At 39.8% G+C, this 25989-nt stretch overlaps 1 protein-coding gene across 1 annotated transcript in view; it reads left to right on the forward strand.

The window, feature by feature from the left end:
- Nucleotides 1-32: 32 nt before the first annotated feature.
- The window catches only part of LOC309552528 (protein unc-13 homolog C-like), a gene marked incomplete at its 3' end in the record, with an annotated part of 269895 nt that continues 243938 nt past the window's right edge, over nucleotides 33-25989 (forward strand). Inside the window, exons 1-3 of the mRNA XM_082253485.1 lie at nucleotides 33-615; nucleotides 7952-7979; nucleotides 15171-18349. Coding sequence (XP_082109611.1) covers nucleotides 15355-18349 — 2995 coding nt within the window. The 5' untranslated portion in view covers nucleotides 33-615; nucleotides 7952-7979; nucleotides 15171-15354. The remainder of the gene's footprint in view (nucleotides 616-7951; nucleotides 7980-15170; nucleotides 18350-25989) is intronic.

A 25989-nucleotide genomic window follows, 5' to 3' on the forward strand; every position in this document is an offset into this window, starting at 1 on the left:
GCGGTACCTCACACTGCTATCTGTGCCGTGGCCAGTGATGCACCTGCTGGCTTTCAGAGTGCATCTCATGTGCTGGATGTGTGAGCGAGGACTCTCACTCAGCCTCTGATGCTTTTTTCTCTTTTCTTTTTTTTGTACTCAATCTGGCAAGTGGAGGGGCTGCTTTCAACAGAGGTGGGCTGTGGCTATTGCAGTGTGTGCTGCATTCAGAAACCCAGGCATAAGGAACAGCGATATGTGAAGTTCTCCGCTCTGAAAACACCAGGACGTCTACTACGCTCAGTGCTTAACGTTTTTCCTTTTTTTTTTTTCAGAAGTGGGAATACGACTCCCTTTTTTTTTTATATATCACAGACACGCCGTATAAATAGTGCCTCAGTAGGAAGTGATAGATAGAATAGCAGGAGGAGTTCTAAATAAAATGCATTTGACGCTGCCAGGAGAGCACGGTGGAATTTAGAGGAACAGATACCGTTGCAGACTAGCAACATGCCTGATTGCACTTGACTCAAATCACTGTGAAGCAGCCTCGTATTGTAACATGCTATGGATGAATGGAGAATATAGGAATGTAGCAATGGAAATAAGGGGGAAAAACCTACTCTAGAAGCATTGGTATGTAATTTTCTTTGTTTTGAGGAGAAACCTCGGTGACAGGTATGTATGCATTCTTTCTCTATCCCCAAGATCCTCATTGTGTGAACTTGTATTTTCCAAATGTACGGCACAATCCTTTTTTCCTTGCATGCACCCGGCCATTCCTATAAGGGGTCTGCAGCCACTGCATGCTTGTTGTACAGCTGCTCGGACCGTCACTCCAAAGTGCTAACCCATACGGCATGCGTGCATGATATTGTACTCCCATGTTATCATTCAAAGTTCAAAACCTAAGGGATGCAACAATGATTGATGGCAAATGTATCTGCATATGGGAAATGGGTACAGCTCCAACACACATCTCCATTCTTACTTCATTTTGGAAAGCATAGAGTTAAAATTTGACTTTTTTTTTTTTTTTTCTACAAAACACTTACTGCAGGGTTTCAGTGACCACATACTGTGCTGCATGACCCTTTCGGGAACCTATTTAACCCTTGCACTCCCAGGCTCTAAAGAACACTGTGATTTAGGAGAGTGCAGGAAGGAGCTGTGTTCAGTGATAATATTCTGCACACTATCTCTAGTACACACACGCAAGGCTGTTGCCTATGGCTGTGCATCATGTCAAGCAGGCAACGTTTGGTGGTGCTGCTGCTGTTGATGTGAAATAGTTTTTTTTTTTTTTTTTTTTCTAGTTCACCAAAGGATTAGTATTAAATTGAGATTTACAGATGCTTATGCATTTCTGCTTCTTGATTAATCTTTCAAGATGAACACCCCGCAGTTTATCTGAAAATATCAGCTGTGGCATACTGTAGATTATTATCCTGAACAATTGTCATTCAGATTAAACTGTGATTCGGGCCGAGCATGATAAGAAAACTGGAAACAATTAGCACTTTGAAGTGGAAGCAAGCTGTGGCTACAGCATTGCACAGTCTAATTAAAGGGACCAAAGTCACATCCTTACAATCACCGGCAAGGACAGGAATAGATTAGGAGTGTGAATGGAGGTGCAAAATGCTTAAATCGTTTTGTGACCCCTAACCTTCGATTTATCTAGCAAAACTTAACACAGAAAAGCAGCATCTTTGGATTTGGTTTTTAGCCACAGCACGCAGTGGGTTAATTTAATTTTGGCCGGCAGCAAGATGCTAATGCTAATCATATGTTTGGTTGCACAAGAATCTAAACACCTGAGTCCACTGCTGGATGTGACCATTATTTAAAGTGGGATTCCTGGCTGGCTGAATGCAGTGCTGTCATGCCATTGGTCTGCTTAAAAATTAATGTGCTTCTTTGACTTCTTTTGATCTGAAAATCCAATCTTCCCATGCTCATCTGTATTCAGTTAGCCAAGAATACAGATTGGATTTGCCTGATGTAATATGACTCGCAGGCGTTAATGTGTCTGTGCCATTCCTACTCTCTGAGTTAACCCATCAGAAAAAAAGGGAATTCCAGCAATCTTCCAGAAAATGAGAAGTGATTGCTGCTCCATTCGGTTACATGCAGCTTAGCTTAGCTTACATAAACAATGTAGCAGTCATCTAGATGCTGGAGGGATAGTATTCCACTGCCACTTCAACCTCAATATTTTGCTTATTTTAATTGGTTTGGTAGTAGGCAAAACAGTCCCCATGCAGCCAAACCCAACTTCACCTTAATTGGCAAACAATGCTTCCCCATTAGAAGAAGGACAGGTGCCCTTAAGAGTTAAGCTGATTCATTTAAAATATAACCTGCCATGAAAGAAATTGGGGGCTTCTACTGCTGACCCCTGCTTTGTTACTTGGCTTTTATATTGACCCACTGGTTTTAATTATTAACTTGGAGTAAGTATGCAGACTGGTTCTGACTTTATCCATACTTACCTGATCTGCCAAAATACTAAAGACAGAGGACCTGTATAATAGCCAGGAACCTAGCACTTTTAAAAGCCATGGCAGCCCCGGTATATTTCTTAGGTATGGGTAGAAGTTACATACCATCCAGAAGGCATGGCGTAAACCAAGTTTCAGGTTTTTCGTACCGTAGTTCGCTGTTATTCCATCCAATAATTATTTCATTTTAAATTTGGGTTGCAAATGCTACAAAGCAACAATGATCCCATAGCATTGTCTACTTTTCATACAGTGAGTAAAGTAAATCATTTTTGAACAGGTAGTCATGGATCACTCTGCTTTTAGTAGACTTGACAGTCTCATAAGTGGATATATGCTTCTGACAACATGAATAAAAAAAGAATTTCTTCAAACTTTATTCCCCATCTTACTGACCAACTAATTCTATAATCTCAATTGACTAACAACATCTCATTGACAGGAATATTGAATGCATAATATCAACAAACCACTCAGTGTTGTCAATACGACTGAGCAAGACTGAGTCACATTCTGTTTAGAGACTTTCGAAATCTTAGAGTCTAGACTACAAGCATACATTATTCTTAAACCATAAAGACATAGAATCAGATATTGCTGTAAGAGTAAATGTGAAAAAGCAATCAATAAATACTGTAAAATATTAGTAGTATTTCCAATAGTAAATAATCTTGAGTTAAACAGAGCAAATGTACTTGTAGAATAACAGAGTTATTGTAATTCACCATTGTACAGACAGATAAATAATTGCCAGTACTTGGTTATACATTATACTTCATCAGCCCTAGATTTTAATCACTGCAGCCTATAGGCACACAGATTTTGGTGCCATATATAAAACTCCTCTGCTTGAGTCAGCTCTTGTACACAACATGTTTCTTTGTGGTCCTGGTCCTAGCTTGACTTAGAATATTATATTAACATGTAGATAACCTTATATGATGTGACTATTCCTGCTATAAAATGGCCAATACTTATGTAGCAAAAAAATGCCTCTTTTCCTCTAAATGCCTAAAAATACAAGCTTACGGTGCCTAATGATAAATTCCACCCTGCTTTTCCTACACTTGAATACTTTGCATTCACTCCTGACACACGTACGCTCTCCCAAAAACAAAAATGTAATCTATTGCAGCTTACCCGTCATTGGATCAGGGTTCCATGGAACCCTAGGGCAGTCTTTATTCAACTAGGGTTGAACCCAAGGTTCCCTGAGGTTTCTTCGGGATGCCTTGGCAAAATGCCTGAAAACTGATCAACAGTTGTATACAAGCTAGCAAGTGGATCAAGCCTGCCTTTTAGTTACATAAAGCCACATGTTTTCATTATGAACCATTACGACATTCTAGACACTGGCATCCTAACAACCAATGGCTCCATCAGTTAATAAGGAGGATGGTTGTTGCCTCCACAGCATCCTTGTTTGGCCCTCCTGTGCCCCTCTCCCTCATCACTGAGGTGATATTAGCTGACTGATGAGGAGAAATTGAGGGAGAAGAGAAACTTTGGAATACTAGTCAGTACTATTGTGCAAAAGTATATTAGCTTTGGAAGAATCAATCACCTCTAATGTTGGATGTCCTACATGTGGATGAGGCTGCATTATGTAAAGCTATTAGAATATTTTTTTTTACATTATAGAATGGGGTGCCTTGAGACTTTTATAGAGTGCCTTTACTGAAAAAAAGGTTGAGAAAAACTGCCCTAGGGTTCCTCCAGAGGTTGCTAGGGCTTCCTTGAACAAACTGACACCATTGATATGTTTAGCTATCTGTAAGTGGGTAATTCTTCCCAATATCCACAGGTGTAAGGCACATTCTTACTATTGACCATCACACTATTGTATCATTAGTTGTAGACACAGTCATTTTTAGCTGGAGTTCCCAGAGACCAGAAAGTTATTTCAAGGGTTACTCTGTGTTGAATATGTTGAGAAAAGCTGCCTTAGAGGATAATGGCTGCATTTGTTTTCTGTGCTAGGCTTTTTACCCTTTATTTCACCTGTTGATCCGGTCAATACCAAACTTCCTAGCTTAAGGTGTCTACATTCTGGATGAAGTATTAAAGCAGACACCTTTGGACAGCGGCATTGTCAGTCTGGTGAGAGGGTAGTGTTAGCCTAGCAGATTCAGATGGACTTGATTAATAAATCGAAGCTGAACTCCAGCTAACACTTTATACAGGAAACTGATTTTTTCCTTTTAGGATAAAATCTTACATAAATGAATAAAAGCTGACCATTATAAGCACCCCTGTTAGTGGTAAATGGTTTGTCTCATCCCTCTATCTGCTACTTTTTCTGGACAGCTTGATATGTTAAAGGAAGTTGAACATTGCCAGACTTACTGGCTGGATCACCAGGTGAATATAAAGGAAACAGCCTAAAAGGGAAAACTAACACATAAGAATTTGTAAACTGTAATTTAATATATTTTTCTTTTTGGGTTTACTAAAGATTTAGGTTTGCAGTGTGAGTTGGTCTGCAGTACATCTTCATTTTGGTAGCCTCTAAGCTGGTCAGTCAGGTGACAATATGATAGATTCAAACTTTTGATTTAATTTTTATGGTCAAACTTCTAAATCAAATAAAGAAATAAAATAGCGCTTTCAACAAACTTTAGATGGGAACTAAAGTACTAAGTTGTTTTTGACAAAACTGCAAAATCAGTTCCATTTGAAATGATCCTTCAATACACTCTATTGAAACTGTCCATGTATTGGCCAGTTATGACTTCACAGTTGGCTGATTCCTGGTGGTCAATCACATTCTTGGGTGGTAGATTGATTGGTTTCTGGTGATTATTTGCAATTGTATTTGTGGGTCAAAAAGTGGCTGATATTGACTGAAAATCGTCATGTGTGACCAGCTTAGGGCAGGCCTCCCATTTAACATGCAGGTGAAATTGAGTATTACTGTCTATGCTTTATCTATTCACAAAAAAAACTTTGGCATATCTTTTTCTGTAGATGTACTTGTCTTTATTAAATCAAACAGTATTGTACTTCTGAGTCTAGTGACACATGCTGTTTGTCTTGTTTTACAGTAGTTGAGTTGTACACAATATTGATTGCCTCATTGTCTGTGGGGAAAGTTACTTTGGCTTGTTCAGTAGCTGAGTTCAGGCATTTCTTCTTCAAATGTGATATGACGATGGATTCATCTAGATGGCAGCCCAGCAAACAATTGATATACGTGTACTAGAAATAGAAGTCAGATTGCCAGCCATAAGTTAAAGGGAATACAGCCCTCGCTGTTACTACATCTTGCAATGAACCATGATAAAAGAAGTCCCAAATCTTTATTAAAAAAAAAACAAAAAAACACTGTCACCTTGCCCATTTGGGACACATTAACAGTGTCTATGCAAAATCAGCGATCCCAACCCATTGCTTCTCACTTTGATAGCACTCCCCCATGGTTGCTGATGCTAGCTTAAATGATAAAAATACCAACTGGGACAGAGCAAGATGAGTATCCTGGCAAGATAGGTATCCATGAGTATCCATGACGTGTCCTCCCCTAGATGCCTTTGATCAGGAGGAGGAAGAAGAAGCTTAAAAAACACGCTTAAAGTCATGCTTTGCAAAAGTGTTTATATGCATTGAGCGTTTGGGCATTAATTAATTTCATTGTTCAGAATAATAATAATTTATTCCGGCTATTGGAATGAATGAACGCTCAAGTGCTAAACACACCTAAACACTTTTGCGAAGCATGACTTTAGGTATTTTTTCTAAGCTGCTTTTTCCTCCCCTTGATCAAAGACATCTAGGGGAGGAAAAGAAACGTCATGTGTGCATGAGGCCTTACAAAGGCTGCCCCCCACCTCAACTTTAGACACGTCTGCACTCCTTTAGGTACGTTCAACATTTTTTCTGCTTTAAGGCTCCTCTTCTGACCTGCAGACTCTTGGTATAGTTGTCTGATTGTACCTCCCGTACAGGCAGACAGTTACCGGAGAGCAGGAATATCAATGAACTATGAGGGCGCTCTCACAACTCATTAAATACCACAAGATGTCTGCCGGGGTGGAAGACGGTAGTTGGAGTTCATTCATTCACAGATTACTGTTTGGGTGGCTGTGTGGGCAGAGCCCTGCATGGTCACATTCTTTTTAAAATCGTGACAGCGGGTGCGGGGAGAAGATCCCTTGCCCGCTGTCACAGTGGGGGATCGAAGGGCACAGGCAGGTGCTCTTTGGTAAGATGTTACACCCTATGGTATACTTATCCTTTAAACATGCAAAAAGCAACACCTATGCTTTTTAATTTGTGTGAGAAAGATGTTTTAACCTACATATTTTCAGCCCACAGGGGTCCGGTCATAAGATCCCCTGTGTCAGCCTGCGGCCGCTGCAAGCGGGCAGGGGAAGAGCTTGACAATGGCTGCGAAGTGGTAACATCACCCATAGTCTACCATCTGTTGTTGGTGCAATTTCTTCTCTCCTGCATCGGCCGCTGGCTGACACAGGGGAGCTGGATCACATGACTGGACTGGAGCTGGCTGGGAAGAGATAAGTATATACATCTTACACAGTTAAGTCAGCGTAGGTGTTTGGAGAGGGGAAGAAATGGAAAGAAGCCCCCTAAATGGGACTTTACTGGCCTAACTATATCGTATCGTCAAAGTAGAAAGATGTAATGTACACACATTACATCTTTCCACTTTGACAATACAATATAGTTAGGCCAGTGAAGTCCCATTTAGGGGGTTTCTTTCCATTTTTTCTACAATATCGGGATGTAGGCCTTACCTTCTGATCAATTCCACCCTCATTCCACTAACTTTGGAGAGGGGAAGGGACATTTTTTTAGAGTAGTTAGCTTTAGCCTGAAATTCTACTTTAAGCCTTGCAGTATAAGGAGGCCTTGCAACAAGGGCATTTATTTCTAGTGCCCAGAGTTGGGCTTTAAGGGAAATGTAAAATGCAGAAGATGCTGTGAACAACATCAAAGGAAGCAAAGAGCTGCATAAAGCTCAAAAGCCACATGCTAGGAACCCAAGTAGTTTGGAATCTTTTATCCAGAATAATTTAGACATACTCTTTTCAACATAATGTTATTAATGAGAAATATTTCTAGATAACTGTTTTACTTTGCCTTAGATATAAAACATTCTTATAAATTACAGACATGAATTCTGGTCTGGGTTTTTATATTAATTTTAGTGCTTACAATGACTCAAGAGAGTGGCACTCAGTGAAGTAATACTTGTGTATTTCATGGAATGATTACTAAGAAGCAGCAGACACATCCAGATCCGGATGTCTGGATTAAAGATCCCTATGGACAAGCAAAATAGATCACTGTCATGGTAGCCGTGCATTACACATCCTCCATCTATTACCTCATTGGACAAAGGCTGATCATTATTCCATTGTTTTTCTGTATGTCCCCTTAATCAATTGTGTTTAAAGCTCAATTGGAATAGAGATTTTTACTTAACGCTGCTATCATTTGATTTTCAGGTGGACAGTTTTGGATAGAATTACACATGTATGTATATATCTCTCATCTTGCCTTAGTTTTGCTCTGTTGAAATAAAATATATTGATTGTGTATTTATATTACACAGAGCACACTTATGTTTGTATGTACACGTGGATTTTTGTTTCTCCAGGTTTTATTTTGAACATGTGGTGTGGGACTGAAGGGCTATTGGAAAGCTCAAACTCCTTGAATTCTGTTAATGTTTCTCATTACCCCACTGCTCATTGAGCAGGCATATGACAGGTCCGTCTCTGCTCATTGTGCACCGACAGCCTGTGTGAAAGGGGCCTTACTAGAACTGGTGCACACAGAATCTAGTGCAGCTGTACATGGTAACCAATCATATTTTAACTTCAGCTTGTTCAATTAAGCACCCAATTCTGTGTACACCAGTTTTAGTAAATTATCCCCACTGTGCAGGAGTTTATAGGTTGAAAACTATACTGGAATTAGAAACTTTTTAGCTCTGCACTTGTGCTCTATTACGATTTACAGATCCCTCTGAAAGGTGGTGGATTGGACTTGTAGTCTTCCATTTACAGATCCCACAGTAAAGTGGTCTTGAGTCAAGTTAGCACACACTGTAAACAATATTGTATGTGCAGTATCCCTTAGCAGCCAACCAGTATTTATCTTGTCCTTTTCTGGCTTCAAAAAAGTAAATTCGAATGAGATCTGCAATTAAGAATTAATGATACTTTATTGCATTATTATAATTATTATTATACAGGATTTACAGTGGGTACGAAAAGTATTCCGACCCCCTTAAATGTTTCACTCTTTGTTATATTGCAGCCATTTGCTAAAATCATTTAAGTTCATTCTTCTTCCTCATGAATGTACACACAGCTCCCCATATTGATGGAAAAACACAGAATTGTTGACATTGTTGCAGATTTATTAAAAAAGAAAAACTGAAATATCACATGGTCCTAAGTATTCAGACCCTTTGCTGTGACACTCATATATTTAACTCATGTGCTTTCCATTTCTTCTGATCATCCTTGAGATGGTTCTACACCTTCATTTGAGTCCAGCTGTGTTTGATTATACTGATTGGACTTGATTAGGAAAGCCACACACCTGTCTATATAAGACCTTCCAGATCACAATGCATGTCAGAGCAAATGAGAATCATGAGGTCAAAGGAACTACCTGAAGAGCTCAGAGACAGAATTGTGGCAAGGCACAGATCTGGCCAAGGTTACAAAAAGATTTCTGCTGCACTTAAGGTTCCTAAGAGCACAGTGGCCTCCATAATCCTCAAATGGAAGACGTTTGGGATGACCAGAACCCTTCCTAGAGCTGGCCGTCCGGCCAAACTGAGCTATCGGGGGAGAAGAGCCTTGGTGAGAGAGGTAAAGAAGAACCCAAAGATCACTGTGGCTGAGCTCCAGAGATGCAGTCAGGAGATGGGAGAAAGTTGTAGAAAGTCAACCATCACTGCAGCCCTCCACCAGTCGGGGCTTTATGGCAGAGTGGCCCGACGGAAGCCTCTCCTCAGTGTAAGACACCTGAAAGCCCGCATGGATTTTGCTAAAAAACACCTGAAGGACTCCAAGATGGTGAGAAATAAGATTCTCTGGTCTGATGAGACCAAAATAGAACTTTTTGGCCTTAATTCTAAGCGGTATGTGTGGAAAAAACCAGGCACTGCTCATCACCTGTCCAATACAGTCCCAACAGTGAAACATGGTGGTGGCAGCATCATGCTGTGGGGGTGTTTTTCAGCTGCAGGGACAGGACGACTGGTTGCAATCGAGGGAAAGATGAATGCGGCCAAGTACAGGGATATCCTGGAAAAAAACCTTCTCCAGAGTGCTCTGGACCTCAGACTGGGCCGAAGGTTTACCTTCCAACAAGACTAAGCACACAGCTAAAATAACAAAGGAGTGGCTTCACAACAACTCCGTGACTGTTCTTGAATGGCCCAGCCAGAGCCCTGACTTAAACCCAATTGAGCATCTCTGGAGAGACCTAAAAATGTCTGTCCACCAACGTTTACCATCCAACCTGACAGAACTGGAGAGGATCTGCAAGGAGGAATGGCAGAGGATCCCCAAATCCAGGTGTGAAAGACTTGTTGCATCTTTCCCAAAAAGACTCCTGGCTGTATTAGATCAAAAGGGGGCTTCTACTAAATACTGAGCAAAGGGTCTGAATACTTAGGACCATGTGATATTTCAGTTTTTCTTTTTTTATAAATCTGCAACAATGTCAACAATTCTGTGTTTTTCTGTCAGTATGGGGTGCTATGTGTACATTCATGAGGAAGAAGAATGAACCTAAATGATTTTAGCAAATGGCTGCAATATAACAAAGAGTGAAAAATTTAAGGGGGTCTAAATACTTTTCGTACCCACTGTATATAGTGGCAATTGTTCACGCATCTCTTTACAATATGAGGGCAGACAGTACAGTTACAATACAATCAATACAGGAGGAATCAGAGGGCCCTGCTCATTAGAGCTTACGATCTAGAAGGGAGGGTCAAGTAATACAAAAGGTAATAGCTATGAGGGATAAGCTGTTGGAGAAAGAAAATATATAGTTGTTAGGTGTGGGCAGGATAGGCTTCTCTGAAGAGGAGGGTTTTCAGGGATCATCTAAAATCAGAGTAGAAGATAGTCAGACAGATTGTGGTAGGGAGTTCCATAGGATGGGAGAGGCTCAGGAAAAGTCCTGGAGGCGAGCATGGGAGGAGGTGATGAGGGAGCTAGAGAGCAGGGCGTCTTGGGAGGGATAAAAAGAATGATTAGGTGGGTATTTTGAGACTACGCTAGTAATGTAGCTGGGGGCTGAGTTGTGGATGGCTTTGTAAGGTGTTAGTTGTTTTAACTTTATTCGTTGGTTGAGCGGAAACTAATGGAGGGATTGACAGAAAGGTGTAGCAGATACTGAGCAGTTGGTATGTTGATGGGTTTGGCAGCAGCAGTCCTAATGGACTGAAGGGGTATTGACTTATGTGAAGGTAAGGCAATCAGAAGGGAGTTGCAGTAGTTAAGGCGAGAGATAACCAAGGAGTGAACTAAGAGCTTTATGGTGTCATTGGTTAGAAAGGGGTGCATTTTGGAGATGTTGCAGAGGTTGAGGAGGCAAGATGTGGACAGTGATTGGACGTGCTGCCGAAAGGCTAATTCAAAGTCCAGGATTACACCAAGAACCCCGGCATGCGGGGATGGGCTGATAGTTGCACCATTGATCTTGACAGAGGGATTAAGGGAAGGCACACGTATTGAGGAAAAATTATGAGCTTGATTTTGAAAAGATTGAGTTTGAGGAAGTGATGTGACATCCAGGCTGATATGTCTGTTAGTAAATTAGTGATAAGTGAGGAGACTAAAGGAGTGAGCTGAGAAGTAGAAATATAAATTTGGGTGTGGTGGGTGTAGAGATGGCATTGAAATCAGTCAGCAGTCAGCTGACCCACGGAGGAAGTATAGATCAAAAATAAGAGATGTCCAAGAACAGAACCTCAGGGGACCCCGACAGAGAACGAAAGAGGAGAGGAGGAAGTAGAATTGTAAGTAACACTAAAGGCACTTTTCCACTGCATGGAACCGTACCGGTTCGGCACGCTTTTGTGCTTTTCCACTGCTGGTACCGCATGGTATAGGGTCGGAATGGTTCGGTACGGTATGGTATAGGTTTGCTTTTCCACTGCATGGAACCGAACGGTACGGTACGGTACGGCTCTGAAAAAACAGTACCTACTCGATTGTGGTTCCAACAGGTACCAAACTGGTACCATATCCCACAATCCTTTGCATGCAGTCACTACTAGCCACTGATTGGTCAGAGAATCCCACCCACCCCGTTGTTATCCCACCCACTTAACTTAGTACTACTTTAGTGGAAAAGCAAACCTATACCGTACTGTACCGAACCGTTCCGACACTATACCATGCGGTACCAGCAGTGGAAAAGCAAACCGGGCCAAGCAGGGCCGAGTAGAGCCAAGCCGGTATGAGCCGGTACTTGCAGTGGAAAAGTGCCATAAAATTGCAGTTGGATAAGTAGGAAGAGAACCAGCAAATAGTACAGTCCAAAGGCGTGGATTTTTTTGAGGAGGTGGGGTAATCAACCATATCAAAGGCAGCAGAAAGGTCCAGGAGTATGAGTAAAGAATAGTGTCCATTGATTCTGGCTGTTGATCATTTGTTAGTTTTCGGAGGGCAGTTTCTGTGGAGTGCTGAGGGCGAAATCCAGAGTGAAGGGGATCAAGAAGGTTATTCTCGGTGAGATGGTCGCTCAGTCGGTTGTAGACCAGGCGTTCAAGGAGATAAAAAGGGGAGCAAGGAAATGGGGAGTAGGTTGTTAAGATTGGTGGGGTCCAGTGAGGGCTTTTTAAGTAAGGGGGTGACTTGTGCAAGTTTTAGAAAGTTGGGAATAATGCGAGAAGAGAGGGAGAGATTTAAGATGTGAGTTAGAGAGTGTAGATTAGAGCCAGAGGGTGAGAGTAGCATTTGTTAAGGAACAGGGTCCAGAGGGCATGTGGTTAGCTGGATGTTAGAAAGAAGTTAAGCAACCTCATCTATAGGGGTGGGGTTGGATGAGGGAAGTAATGATTGTGCCTGTGGGCATGGAGTGTTAAGTGGAGATCTCCTCACGAATTGTATCAATCTTATGTTTGAAGTGATTGGCAATCTCTTGGGCAGAAAGTGAGTTAGTGGGTGGAGGCAGTGGAAGCCACAGTAGAGAGTTGAAGGTAAAGAAGAGTTGATGTGATGATAAGTTGTTAATGAGAGTGATAAAATAGATCTGCTTGTCATTGAAGAGGCATGAATTATTTGGAGGGCAGATTTATATTGTTCAAAATCTTTCTGAGACTTATCCTTATGCTACAGGCACTCAAGAGCATAGCTTCTGCCAAGGTTGTAGCGGTCTGGGCATGATTCTGTGTGTAATGAGGGGAGGGGGGGGGGGGGCGTGTGTCCAGGGAGGATGACTTATAATGCTTTAAGTACAGCATTCATATATTTGAAAATAAATATTTAGAATGCTAATACCTAACTCTTAAATTTAAGATTGCAATTTCTCACTCCACTCTAGCATTCCAGTAGGATACTAGGCAGCTTGCATTAAAGTTTGAACAATGGTGACCTGAGCACCCTATGACACTGCCTGCAAGGAACAGAAATAGGCAAACTGCTGCACAGTACACAGCACAGTTTGCTTCGGGTTGCAAAACTTGATTAAATAAATAACCACTTTTGCCAAAAAATCACTCCTGTCAAAAATACTCAGAGTATTCCCTGCTATGATCAGATTAAGCAAGGTATTTCTGAGCTAAAATAATGAATGTGTTCAAAATTATATTAAACGAAAAAAAAAAAAAAAAAACTTTGATGGGAGCATGAGCTTTCTAAATAGTACCTTCTTGACAGCTCTTGAATTATTTTTCATGTTTTCATTCACACCATTTCATTGCTTCTGTTTTCCAAAATCAGTTTTTTTTTTGTTTTTCTTTGTCCTCTATACATAGATATGCTTAAATTGTAACCACACTTATAGTGCAGTTAGCTTTAATGGCCCCCCTCTCCATGTTAAACATATTTTAAATAAGTTATATATACCTGCAGTGCTGCCATCTGGTGTTCTTCTGTGTGCTGACTGCCCAACCCCCTGTAAATCATCAAGGCTAGCCAGAACACTCCCCACCACCACCACCCACTACCACTATCACGCCACCTTGAACTCACAGAGCATGAAAACCATTCACTTTAATGGAAAACCCATCAACAAGATGACAAGGTGTGAATAGGTTTTCCAATCAAGTGGATTGAGTTTGAGGAACACATACTGTGCATGAAAAAAAAAATGAAAGTAAAGTATTGCGGTTCTATGGCAGGCTGCACTGATATTTCCAAAGATTAATATGGAAGGTAAGTATATACTTTTTAAAAATGCTCAGCATGGGCGAGGTCCCACTAAGAATTAGTGCTCTTATTGTTAAAGAGAATGATGTTATGAGGTCATGTAAACCTTCACCAACCAATTTGTTTAAGCACGTTAAATACAACAACAACATACAGACGTTCAACCCAAATTTAAAGAGGATCTACCATTATATGTTTTTTACTGTTTTGTTGCCTATGGGACAATGTACATGTGGTACTTTTTCCCATGTTGCTAAGTGCTTCCTAAACCTAGCTATGAGGGCCAACCTGCACCCTCTCCTCTCTTGCTGACACTAATCTGACAATAGCTAGGAAGGAGATGGACACAGCATAATGGCCTCTTTCCTCTGCACTTTCCATGATTAAGCAACAGCAAGAGAAATACAGAGGCTGACACCCCCACCCCTGCATTCCTCTTGCTATTGCTTGTCTGGGGAAAGTAGTCATGACTGAGGGTGCAGTCAGACCTCACAACTAGTGTTAGGAAGCAGCTAGCAGCATGGGGCAAAGTATTACATTTACCTTGTTTTATAGTGAAAAGAATAGTCCCTTAAAGATCTTCTGCTATGTTGTAATAGGTATTTCAATGTCTGATCTTGTTAAATTGTCACAGTTTTATTACTTGGGCAGTTCATTCCAGTCTAAGGCACATTAAGTCAGTGGAGTCAAGGTAAATTAAATTGTGCCTAATGTCCTACACTAAAGTGATTGAGGACAAAGGTAAGTCACACATGCAGTGACTTCTTTTTACAACATAATTATTTTTTGTTTGAACTCTTTTTAAATGCCAATATATGGACCACTCTTTGTAACTGAGGAATAATTGCATGTTGCCTAACCTTATTTAATAGGCCAGGTAAAGAATGTTTTAATCAAACATCATTGCTCTATGAAAAAGATCACTCTTAATGCAACCAACATTACTGCCCAGATCCAGCTAAAAATTCTGCATGTGTCCCCACAGAAGAAATGTATTTTCCCTTCCTGTGCCGCCTGACACCTGTAACAAGGATTGGAAGTAGTTAAGTTCAGTTTAAACCCTTCTCCACTCCATCCAAAACTAAAAAAAAAAAAATATGGCTGAAGTGGGGTTCTAAAATTTCATGTTTTGTGACTAATACCTTAATAGAATTTAGTACATTATTATTGATATTAAGCATGCCGAAAACCATTTAACATATGTGTTTTTGACCTCACTCAAAACATGTTGCATGCTGTGTTTGCATTCTGCCTTCATTATTTAGTATTTCTATGCTATAATTACTTAGCAATGATACTATAATTCCCTTCATTGTAGAAACATCCAGGAGTCATGAGAAGTGGAGTGCCAGCCTGCAGACTTTGTGGTCTTTCCACAGGACACCCTTTGTAACACGCGCAATTTTTTGTGCTACAGCTGTGCGTGCTGTGGATGTACAAACCTTTCTCAGGAGCCAATGTTACATTTTTTTGCAAATATAGGTTAATATAAAGTTCCCCTGATGGTTTCTGCCCTTTTGAAGAGCCTGATTTTCTCTTATATATATAAGCTTTGCAAAGGAATGTTTACAAAGAAATTGGGGAATCCTACAAAAAAGAAAGAGAGTCCAAGCAAAAAGGAACAGGATATTTCCCAATTTGGTCTATACAAAAATCCCAACATCTCAACCACCATAAAAAGCACAGTCAAAAAAATAGCCAAGTGCTCTTCTTCATGCAATTTGTCAACTGAAGAAGATACTGTTAAGAAGGATTTTTCACTTTCTCCAACCTTCAGTTACCGGGTAGCAATTGCCAATGGGCTGCAAAAAAATATTCTAGCTGGCAATAATAATGAGGACGCATTTCAAGAAGTTTCTTCTCTTGATAGCTCATACTCAGAATCTCTAAGTGAAACAAGGGCTGGCAGTACAACCAAGGAATACGAATCTCACACCATGCCAGTGAGGCGAAACAGGAAAAGTATGAGCAGTTTAGCTCCATCTGATGGAAGTTCTGATGGAGAACGTACCTTACATAGTTTAAAAATGGGTGCTTTACGCAAATTTAGAAAATGGAAAAAAAGTCAAGAGTGTGTTTCCTCAGATTCAGAAGTAAGCACATGGAAAAAAACATGGGGGTTACGGAGCAAGTCTTTAGACAGGACAGTTCGTCAGCAGAAAAGCAGTACGCTCGAGCCCAGCTTTAGTTCAACAGGGTGCATAAGTCAAACCCATGATGTCATGGAAATGATCTTCAAAGAATTGCAAGGTATAAGTCAAATTGAAACTGAGCTTTCAGAATTAAGAGGACATGTGAACTCTCTAAAGCAATCAATTGATGAAATTTCTAGTAGTGTTGAGGTTGTACAAAGTGAAATCGAACAGCTGAGAACAGGATTTGTACAGTCAAGAAGGGAAACTCGAGATATCCACGACTATATTAAACAGTTAGGTCACCACAGTAGTAAAGTCAGTCTTAGATTTTTAAATGTGCCTGAAGAGAAAGGGGAAATTAGTGAAAATGTTGTTTATAGAATTTTAGTTGAGAAAATGGGATTTGCGGATGCACAAAACAGCATGAAAATTGAACTTGCACACAGAATAGGACATCAAAGAGACTGTCCCAACGCAAAGCCTCGACCAATTCTTGTCTATTTTGGTACACAACAAGACAGAGATTTAGTTTTAAAAAAATGTTATAAACTAAAGGGAACCGGAATAGGGATTTCTACAGATATTCTTTCACATGATTTGAAAGGTAAAAAAGAAAAAGTACTACCTTCTTCTCAGACTTATGAGAGTATGGATATGAAATTTTCTGCCATGGAGCCAAAGATTAACCATGATGAATGGGAATGTCAGGAAGACAGTGACAAGGAAATTGAATCTGATATCAACAGGAATAGTTATGCAATGATCTCCAAATCAGAAAGTCAAATGAAGTCATCTGGGAGCAAAAAGAGTGGCCAATCATCTCACAATAAAAAACCTCACAGAACAGCTGATGTTACTTATAAAAGCAAAGATGACTATGGGGATCTTAATTTTCAGTCACCGGTATCTGATAGTTTAGAAAAAAGCAAAGTATATTACAGTGATTCAACTCCTTTGTGGCATTCACAAACTGATTTTTCTACGCCTAAACTAAGTCGTTCTGAATCAGATTTTTCAAAGTTATGTCAGTCCTACTCTGAAGACTTTTCAGAAAACCAGTATTTTGGAAGAACCAATGGCAGTTCTTTGTTGTCCTCTTCTGATAGGGAACTATGGCAAAGAAGACCTGAAGACAGTTCATCAACCTGGTATGCAAGCTCACAAGAACAAGCTTTTGGTAATGATGCAGAGCCTTACCATGAAGAAAATGAAATAGAGAATACTGAAACGGTTGACAGTGGCGTTAGCAATGGGATACTTTGTGCTTCTGGAGACCGTAGTCACTATAGTGATTCTCAACTTTCACTCCATGGTGATTTGTCTCCTTGGAAGGAATGGCACCATTTAGAACAAGGGACCGATTCTGGTCTTGACACATCTACACAACATGCCTTTGCCTATAATGTTAACTGCCCTTCGGATCAACAGATGGAAATTTATGCAAACAATTATGAAAAGTGCCAAAGTACAGATCTTCCATATAACACAGAAAGCTACAACTACACACTTGAAAGCAATTCTCCATCTTGCCCAGAGATATGTACAGCAGTACAAAGTCAATGGACTAGTGAATATGATTCCTATATTGAAACAAATGCCAATGAAATTTACCATAACCAAACAAGAATGCCAATGATGTATCGTAGCCAGAGTGAGTTGCCAAGCGATGATTCAGAGGATGCTCCACCAAAATCCTGGCACAGTCGACTAAGCATCGATCTCTCAGATAAGACCTTCAGCTTTCCTAAGTTTGGCTCTACTCTCCAGCGGGCCAAATCAGCTTTGGAGGTTGTTTGGAATAAAAGCACTCAGAGTTTAAGTGGTAATGATGAAAGTGGTTCTTCATTTATGGGCAGATTTAGAACTTTATCACAGTCTACAGCTAATGAATCCAGCACAACTCTGGATTCTGATGTCTATACAGAACCTTATTATTACAAAGCTGATGAGGATATTGATTACAGTGAGTCAGCAGCTGTTGATGAGGAAAATGGAGCTGATTATGTAGAGGTGATGGAACAGGTTCTTGCCAAACTTGAAAACCGAACTAATACAAATGAGAATTTCGAGCAGATGCAAGATTATCAAGAATATGAAAACAGTTCATATGATGCAGAGTTTGCAAGTCTACAAATGGATGGATATGATACCCCATATGATGACATGGTCCCTGAGGATGTTTTAGAGCCCGAATGTGAAATAGTATATGACATGACAGAAAATGACTACGAAAACAAAAATGTACCAGAAAAAGTTGTTGAAGTCCCAAAGAAGAAACGTATTCGCCCCAGCTTTAAGGAGGCTGCAATGAAAGCATACAAGAAAGAAATGGCTGACCTTGAAGAACGGATCCTTGCAGGAGGTACTCTAAAATTATTTTGAAATGTGTGTTGGTTATATATTTTGAGTCTAGCAGCTGTATAGTATACTTAAAGATTTTATACTGTTAAATATTATAGTAAGCATTCCAATCTCAGTAAGTTTGCTGCTAGGTTTAAATTTAAAAAAAATTATGAATAAATTTAGCTGCCAGCTTTTTAGAAAATGTTTTTTTAGCCTATAAATATAACATCTCATGACATTTTTTTTTGGCATGTACTATGTACTAGTGATTTTCTAACAAACTAACATGTCCAAAATCCTTCTAGGGTGTTTATTTATTTTAAAACATACTAGTTAAATTCCATTAAAGTCAACATCTCATTGCATCTTAACAGCTAATAATAGCACTGTGCAGGGTGAACAGCATACAACAGTAATTGGGAAAATCCATGATCTGTGAGGCCATTATATTTGTAATAGGTTGGAGTATATGATGTTTAGTGGCCAGAATATCATTGCTAATCAAAAGCTATTTGTAAAAGTTTTCTGTTGAAGGCTTTATATAATAGAGACCACTGATGTCTAAGTCCCACAGTAACCAATTAGAAATCACCTTTCCTTAGACTAACTGCAACAAACATCTACAAACTAACTTACTTTATGTGGGTCACTGCTCTTTTTTATATACAAGTAGCTATTACTTTAAAAGGTAAGTAGGTACACTACAAACCAATTATATTATTTTTGTATCTAGTTTCTAAAAATGAATTGTGATTATAATCTGTCTGCCTGTCTGATAACATTTGTCACCTTGACAGAATCTTTGCTCCGCAATATTAAGTCATTTCTGAGAAAGGATGTAGCAAGTAATATTTTATAGTTTTAGCATATTGGAAAATTTGTAGCACAAGAAAGGGCCTGGTTTAAAAGAGTATCTACGTTCATTTCTCAAACAATTCCCTAAAACTAGCTTTTAGGACTATTAACACTTTTCCTTTTTGTGCAGTAACACACATGAGTTTTCCTGCATGAAAATATTTGAAATCTCTGTCTTTCCTTTGTGACTGGTTCACATCTATGTGCTGTAGTTTGGAATTTAAATGGAGTACCAATATTGGCCCGTTAATATTTACATGCATACCTTACCACACACACACACACTTCAACGTAAGCAGAGTTGCGAAGGAGCCCTTAAGCAATTTACTGATTCAGATTGGTAACCTTACATTGTAATTTCAGTTTTATGCCATTTTTAAACTATCCATGGACTGAAGATGATTGTTGCCCAATGGGGCCAATAGGTTTATGCGTATTTTACAATAAGTACACAAATAAACAATAAAAATGTGGCATAATATTTTTCTCCAAATTATGCTCAGCATGTTGAGAACAGTGTTTTCTTCCATATGAATAATATAAGCCTAAACACCACAACTTTTCCGAGCTGTATCACAGAGACATTATGATCCACTAAAAAAGATCTCCTAAGAATGTGCTCATTATGGACATAAAGTTAATTGGATTTTGCCTGAGTATTTTGTATTTTTGCTCCTTGATGTGATTTTGCTTTATATTTAGGCAGTAGACATTCGGGGCAGTAGTTTTGGTGACATTAAGAGAGTATCCAGTCTGGCCAACGATCAGTAAAGGTAGGAGAAGTGGGTGAAATCTCCTTCCAGAGGATGTAAATGTCTCTAAACATTAGTGAGGTCAGCTGCTTCAGTCAAGCTGTAGAGCTTCCGATGTGTCTGATGAGGCTTTAGGGGTTGGAGATCTGTCTTCTTTTGGAGAGAGGACATCATAAAAATCCATAATTATATCTCTACTTTGGTGGATTAACTGGAGAAAGGTCTATTGTTAGCGTTGGGGCCATATACATTTGGAATAGTGATTTCCATGTTTCTCACAGCTAGGGTCAGGAAGGCCCATCTGCCTTCTTCAAAATCAGCGCCTTTGATGTACTATCTGGCAGGGAAGACCTTTATGAGAATATTAGCTTTATGGCCCTATGCAGGGGAGCAAACACCGTCATAACCCAGGATTTATGCATCCACTGCATTTCCCCACCGTTCAGATGGGATTTGTGAAATAATACTACATCTGCTTTTTATTTATTTTTTTTAGATGTTGCAGTATCTGCATGCATTTTTAGTGGGTGCACAGACCTTTTACGTTCCACGTGACGATCTCACAAATATGAATGACTAATAGTGATGGATATTTGTATACTTTGGATTTGGGATCCCTGAGGTATTGGGGGTTGTTGGTTTTCCCAGTAAAACACCACACTAATTAATGCTAAGGTGTCCCCACAAGTGGGTCAAGGTGATAAAAAATCCAGGAAGGAGTTGCCAACTTGCCACCCAAAAGCCTAGGATGCCCCATGATCAACCTGGTATAACATGGGTGGAGATGCAAACAGCTAGTGCTGTAAACAAAAAACAGGATTTAGCAAAAATAAAAGAAACACAAAATAAACTGAAAAACAGGAGAACAGGGAGAATAGATAGCAGTATGCATCATGATCAGATACCACCACATGTAGTGGTCACCACGCTGCTTCAAGTGTGATGGAGTTACCATGCTTAGGCCCCAGAATGTTATATCCTGCCACATGAAAATAAAAATTACAGAGTTACAAACAATTATAAAGTGTATGAACTTGGGTGGTTGGGTACACCCGGGGTAATTAACCAGAGATAAATCTTTAGCACCTTTGGTAAAGAAGACTGGGATGCAGACTGGGCTCAGGTCTCTGTGTTTGTCGCTTGATTCTGGGCCCCACTAGTAGGAGACAGGGGATTGCTGTTCTGGCTTTTTGGAGGGTCCTCTAGAAAGGCATCTAAGACCTGCACTGCTTTTGAGGAAATAAAAGCTCTGATAGAGCCATCTGGCATGTGTACTGCTGGGTACACCAGAGCAAAACAGATCTATTTTTAAACAAGTCACTGGCAGATAGATTAATGGTTTTGAGGAGTAATCTGCAAATATCATCAATTTATGCTCAGTGGCTAGCAAGTTTCATTGCACTCTGTTAGCTCATATGATCTGCACTCAGTCATTAAAATTAATTAAGGTATCTGGTGGAGGTCCAAGGCGATGTGCTCTTTCCACACTTTAGTGCACGTATGTTCCCAGTACTTTCCACACTTTAGTGCACGTATGTTCCCAATGCTTGAGACATGGTGTCTGCACAGAAGAACACTAGGTCTGCTGGGTGGATGGTCTTTGAAAGTCTCACTATTCAAAGGAATTTGTTGTGTTCATTGATCCCCTGCAGATTGGACCAGACATGGTTCGTGAGAAAGGGACCAAAATGTCAGTTTTCTCATCACTTTCTGTACCGGGGGCAATGGTCATCAGGACAGAGAGAGGGTGAATGTCCACAGTTGTAACATAAACAGAAATAAAAACCTGACAAGGTTAAACACATAGGCCCCTTTCACACGGGCGTTCCGTATGTCCGTATATTACCCCATCCGTTTGCGGGTGATATACGGACATAATGTATGTCAATGGGATTGGGGATGTCAGCGGATGAGCATCTGCTGACATTCGATTTGCGTCCTTTCACTTCTGTTCCGTTTTTTTGGAATGGAACAGAACCCTATTTTTCTTCCGTTTAAAAAACGGAAAGGATGCAAAATCGGATGTCAGCGGTGTCATCCGCAATCCCATAGACATACATTATGTCCATATATCACCTGCAAACGGATGGGATGATATGCGGACATACGGACCGGATGACACAAGTGTCATCCTTGTCCGTGAAAAAAAAAAAAAAAGTGCCGGAGCGGATTGCAATACGGTCTGCTCCGTGTGAAAGAAGCCTTACTCACTCTATCCAAAATAAAAGAAAAAAGTGTGCCTTTGCACATAATTTCTAGCACAGTGCAAACATGTAAAATGTTATAATGTGGGCTTAAAGTCCATCTGAACCTATGGACAGAAATGTAATATTTTGCAATATACTCGTCCTTAGAGGTGGTGGCTACATTTTAGAGTTCTTTTTTTTTTTTATTTGCATAGTGATTCAGCTGGGGGAACACTTTCTGCCCTAGGGTGATAATGCTTACTTGTAGTACTGTATCTGTGAAGGAGCAGCATTTTTACCCTAGAACATTAAAGTGCTAGGACTGCAGCACACTTTCCCCTCTCCATAACATAGGGAAAAGGCATTCTGTAGTTCACAGAGGTGAACTATATGGGGCTGATAACACTTCCTGAAATAGCACTGCAGACAGCACATGAACTTGCAAGCTCTCTAGATTTCTGGTTTTAAATGGTACATTTAACAGATCAAATAAGAGCAAATAAGAAAAGTTCATTGTTGAGGTTTACATACACTTGACTAATGCTTAACCTCCAAGTGTAATCATGCCATTAAAACATAAGCATTATGGTTGTGTGTGAGTGATTATGCCTGTCTGTATTTTTGAATTTCTAATTGCAAATAACCTACTTACAGTACATAGCCTGTGGGCAAATGTTGTCATTCATTCTGAAGACTGTATTACTTATTGTCCACTGGTTCCTTTTATAGTCACTAATGCTCTAAACCATCTTTAAGTGATATGACAAGGTCTGGAGAGAAAATAAATCTAATTTTTTTTTTTTTTGTGCAAATATTTTTATTTTACCATTGCTAATCCCTCTATAGGTGGCCATAAAATACATTTTCTAGAGCTTATTTTCTGACTTAGGAAATTAATCTTATAAATCTGAAGGCTAGCTGAGCTGTTTGAGATACTGAAATGAAGCTCGGTACAAATACTCCACTAATGTTTTCAGTAACTGAGTGCAGTAAACATTTATCCATTTTAATGAGCTTATGCAGAAAGGATTGGTAACCAGATGATTTGTGGTAGCTTTAGATAGCTTTTAACAGGGTTCAGTCTTGATTGCCCCATAACTATTTCTTCATATTTCATTTTGAAAGAATCTAGCTGCAATGGGTTGCGTGGAATTCAGATCCAGGAGAATTATTTGAACTTGATTTTAGCACAGTGGCAGTGTTTGCTATGCGGCCTTAGAAGATTCCTTTTATCACCTAAAAATGATTTTCAAGCATATTTTGCTGTATTGTTCACTTGTTCATCTTTAAATTAGCATTAGACAAACAATGAGAGCTTTCGGAATAGCATAGAATAAGGTCACTTTTCAAAATGAAATCCAGAGGCACCTTATTGACCACACCCATTTTTTATTAGGAGTGAAGCAGGAGGTGGGTATAATAGTGGTATGTGAAACTGCCACACCAAACTGTCGGATGTGGCCAAATTGTGTTGACAGTAGGAGGGGCTTAAAGGGGTATGGTTTAATAACACCTATGACAACTTAGCTCTGGGTCAAGAGTGCATGCCCAAGTGTCACAAGCCAAGTGTCAATAATCCATATCTTTACTTTCTGCAATAAAATCTACACAAGCCAAAAGTGGGGGGACTGGGGAGACCATATAATGTTGGCATATGACATTACCAGTTACCCCAGACACTGTTAGGAGCAGACACACCCCTCTCCTCCCTTCTCCTGCTCCAGGCCAATCACAGAAATGTTGCTAAGAAGGGGTAAAAAGAAAAAAAAAAAAGCAGTCTGGACTGGAAAAGCCATTATTCAGTCTGGAAAGAAATCATAAATATATTCCTTTAACGGGGAGCAAAACTGGGGACATTTTTTCCTGGGGACAGCCCTCTAAAATTAGAGACTGCCCTGGAAATGTCTAGTCACCCTGCCATGGGAGTATCATGTGCCACCAAAAAATGTCCCATCGTGTACTAAAAGGAAATATACTAGGCAGGGTGAAATCTTTGGTGCAGTTAAACTTTAGATGTAGTCACTAGGGATGATCAAACTTTTGAAAAGTTTGGTTCGGCTAGAACACCCGAACTTCCCGAAAGTTCGGGTCCGGATTCCAGAACCCCATTGAAATCAATAGGACCAGAACTTCGGTAATCAAAAAACACAATTTTGAAGCCCTAAAACCCAATAAATTACCCTAAAAAGTGCCTAGGGTTCTGGGTCATGCCCCAGGGACTATTAATCACACAAAAAAAAAGTTCTTAAAAATTGTCATTTTTGATAGAGAGCCAATTATTGAAAAAAATTAGTGAAGAAAGAAAAAAGAGATTTCTTTGGATTTAGTGTCTGGGGGGGGGGGGGGTCTAAAAAGTGTACCTGTGAAGTTTCAGCTCTGTAGCATGTCCAGAACCAGAAAAAAAGATAATTTTTCTTAGAATTTTTATTAACGCAGGGATGGGGTTCCGCTCCTTTCACACCTTGGCGTTTTTGTTTCAGGTGTTTATTGGGCATTTTGTGGGCGTCTTTGGAGGCAGGCATGACATCTGAACTTCTGTATAGGGGTATATATATACACACACATATATATATATATATATATATATATATATATATATATATATATATATACACACATACACACATATAGGTGTGAAAGGAGCGGAACCCTATCCATGCGCTACTGAAATTATTTGCAGGGATGGTGTTACCCTCCTTTCACACCTATATGTGTGTGTATATATACCCCTATACAGATGTTCAGATGTCATGCCTGCCTCCAAAGACGCCCAAAAAATGCCCAATATACGTCTGAAACAACACACCTGGGCATTTTTGTTTTAGGTGTTTAGTGGGCATTCTTTGGGCATCTTTGGAGGCAGGCATGACATCTGAACTTCTGTAAAGGGGTATACACACACACACACACACACATATATATATATATATATATATATATATGTGTGTATATATATATATATATATATATATATATATATATATATATATATATATATATATATATATATATATACACATACACACATATAGGTGTGAAAGAAGCTGAACCCTATCCCTGCGCTACTGAAATTATTTGCAAGGATGGTGTTACCCTCCTTTCACACCTATATGTGTGTATGTGTATATATATATATATATATATATATATATATATATATGTGTGTGTGTGTGTATATATACCCCTATACAGAAGTTCAGATGTCATGCCTGCCTCCAAAGACGCCCAAAAAATGCCCAATAAACGCCTGAAACAAAAACGCCAAGGTGTGAAAGGAGCGGAACCCTATCCCTGCGCTACTGAAATAATTTCAGTAGAACAGGGATGGGGTACCGCTACTTTCACACCTATATGTGTGTATGTGTATATATACATATATGTGTGTGTATATATACCCCTACACAGAAGTTCAGATGTCATGCCTGCCTCCAAAGACGTCCACAAAAAAGCCCAATAAACACCTGAAACAAAAACGCCCAGATGTGAAAGGAGCGGAACCCCATCCCTGCTCTACTAATAATTCTAAGAAAAATTATCTTTTTCTTCTGGCGGTCACCCTGACATGGAAGTGTTCTGTCACCCTGGCATAGCAGAGTCAGTTCACCCTACACTACGGTCACCCTGACACTTAACACTTTCCTTACAGAAACTAGATTATTGAATCTAACTATAGCGGTATATAGTACCCTAACTACACTGAATATCCCTTTCCTCACACTAATAATTGCTAAATGACACTGGAGCAGCAGGAGTAACAGAACTGCTTCCACTCTCTTCCATAGCCTCTCTATTACAGTGCTAGAGATTTGGCGGGGCTATGTTATATACTGGGGGGCGTATTCACTACTGATTGGCCTCTGGATCCC

This window comes from Pelophylax lessonae (genome assembly GCF_965119305.1).
Source record: "Pelophylax lessonae genome assembly, chromosome: 4".
NCBI lineage: Eukaryota > Metazoa > Chordata > Amphibia > Anura > Ranidae > Pelophylax > Pelophylax lessonae.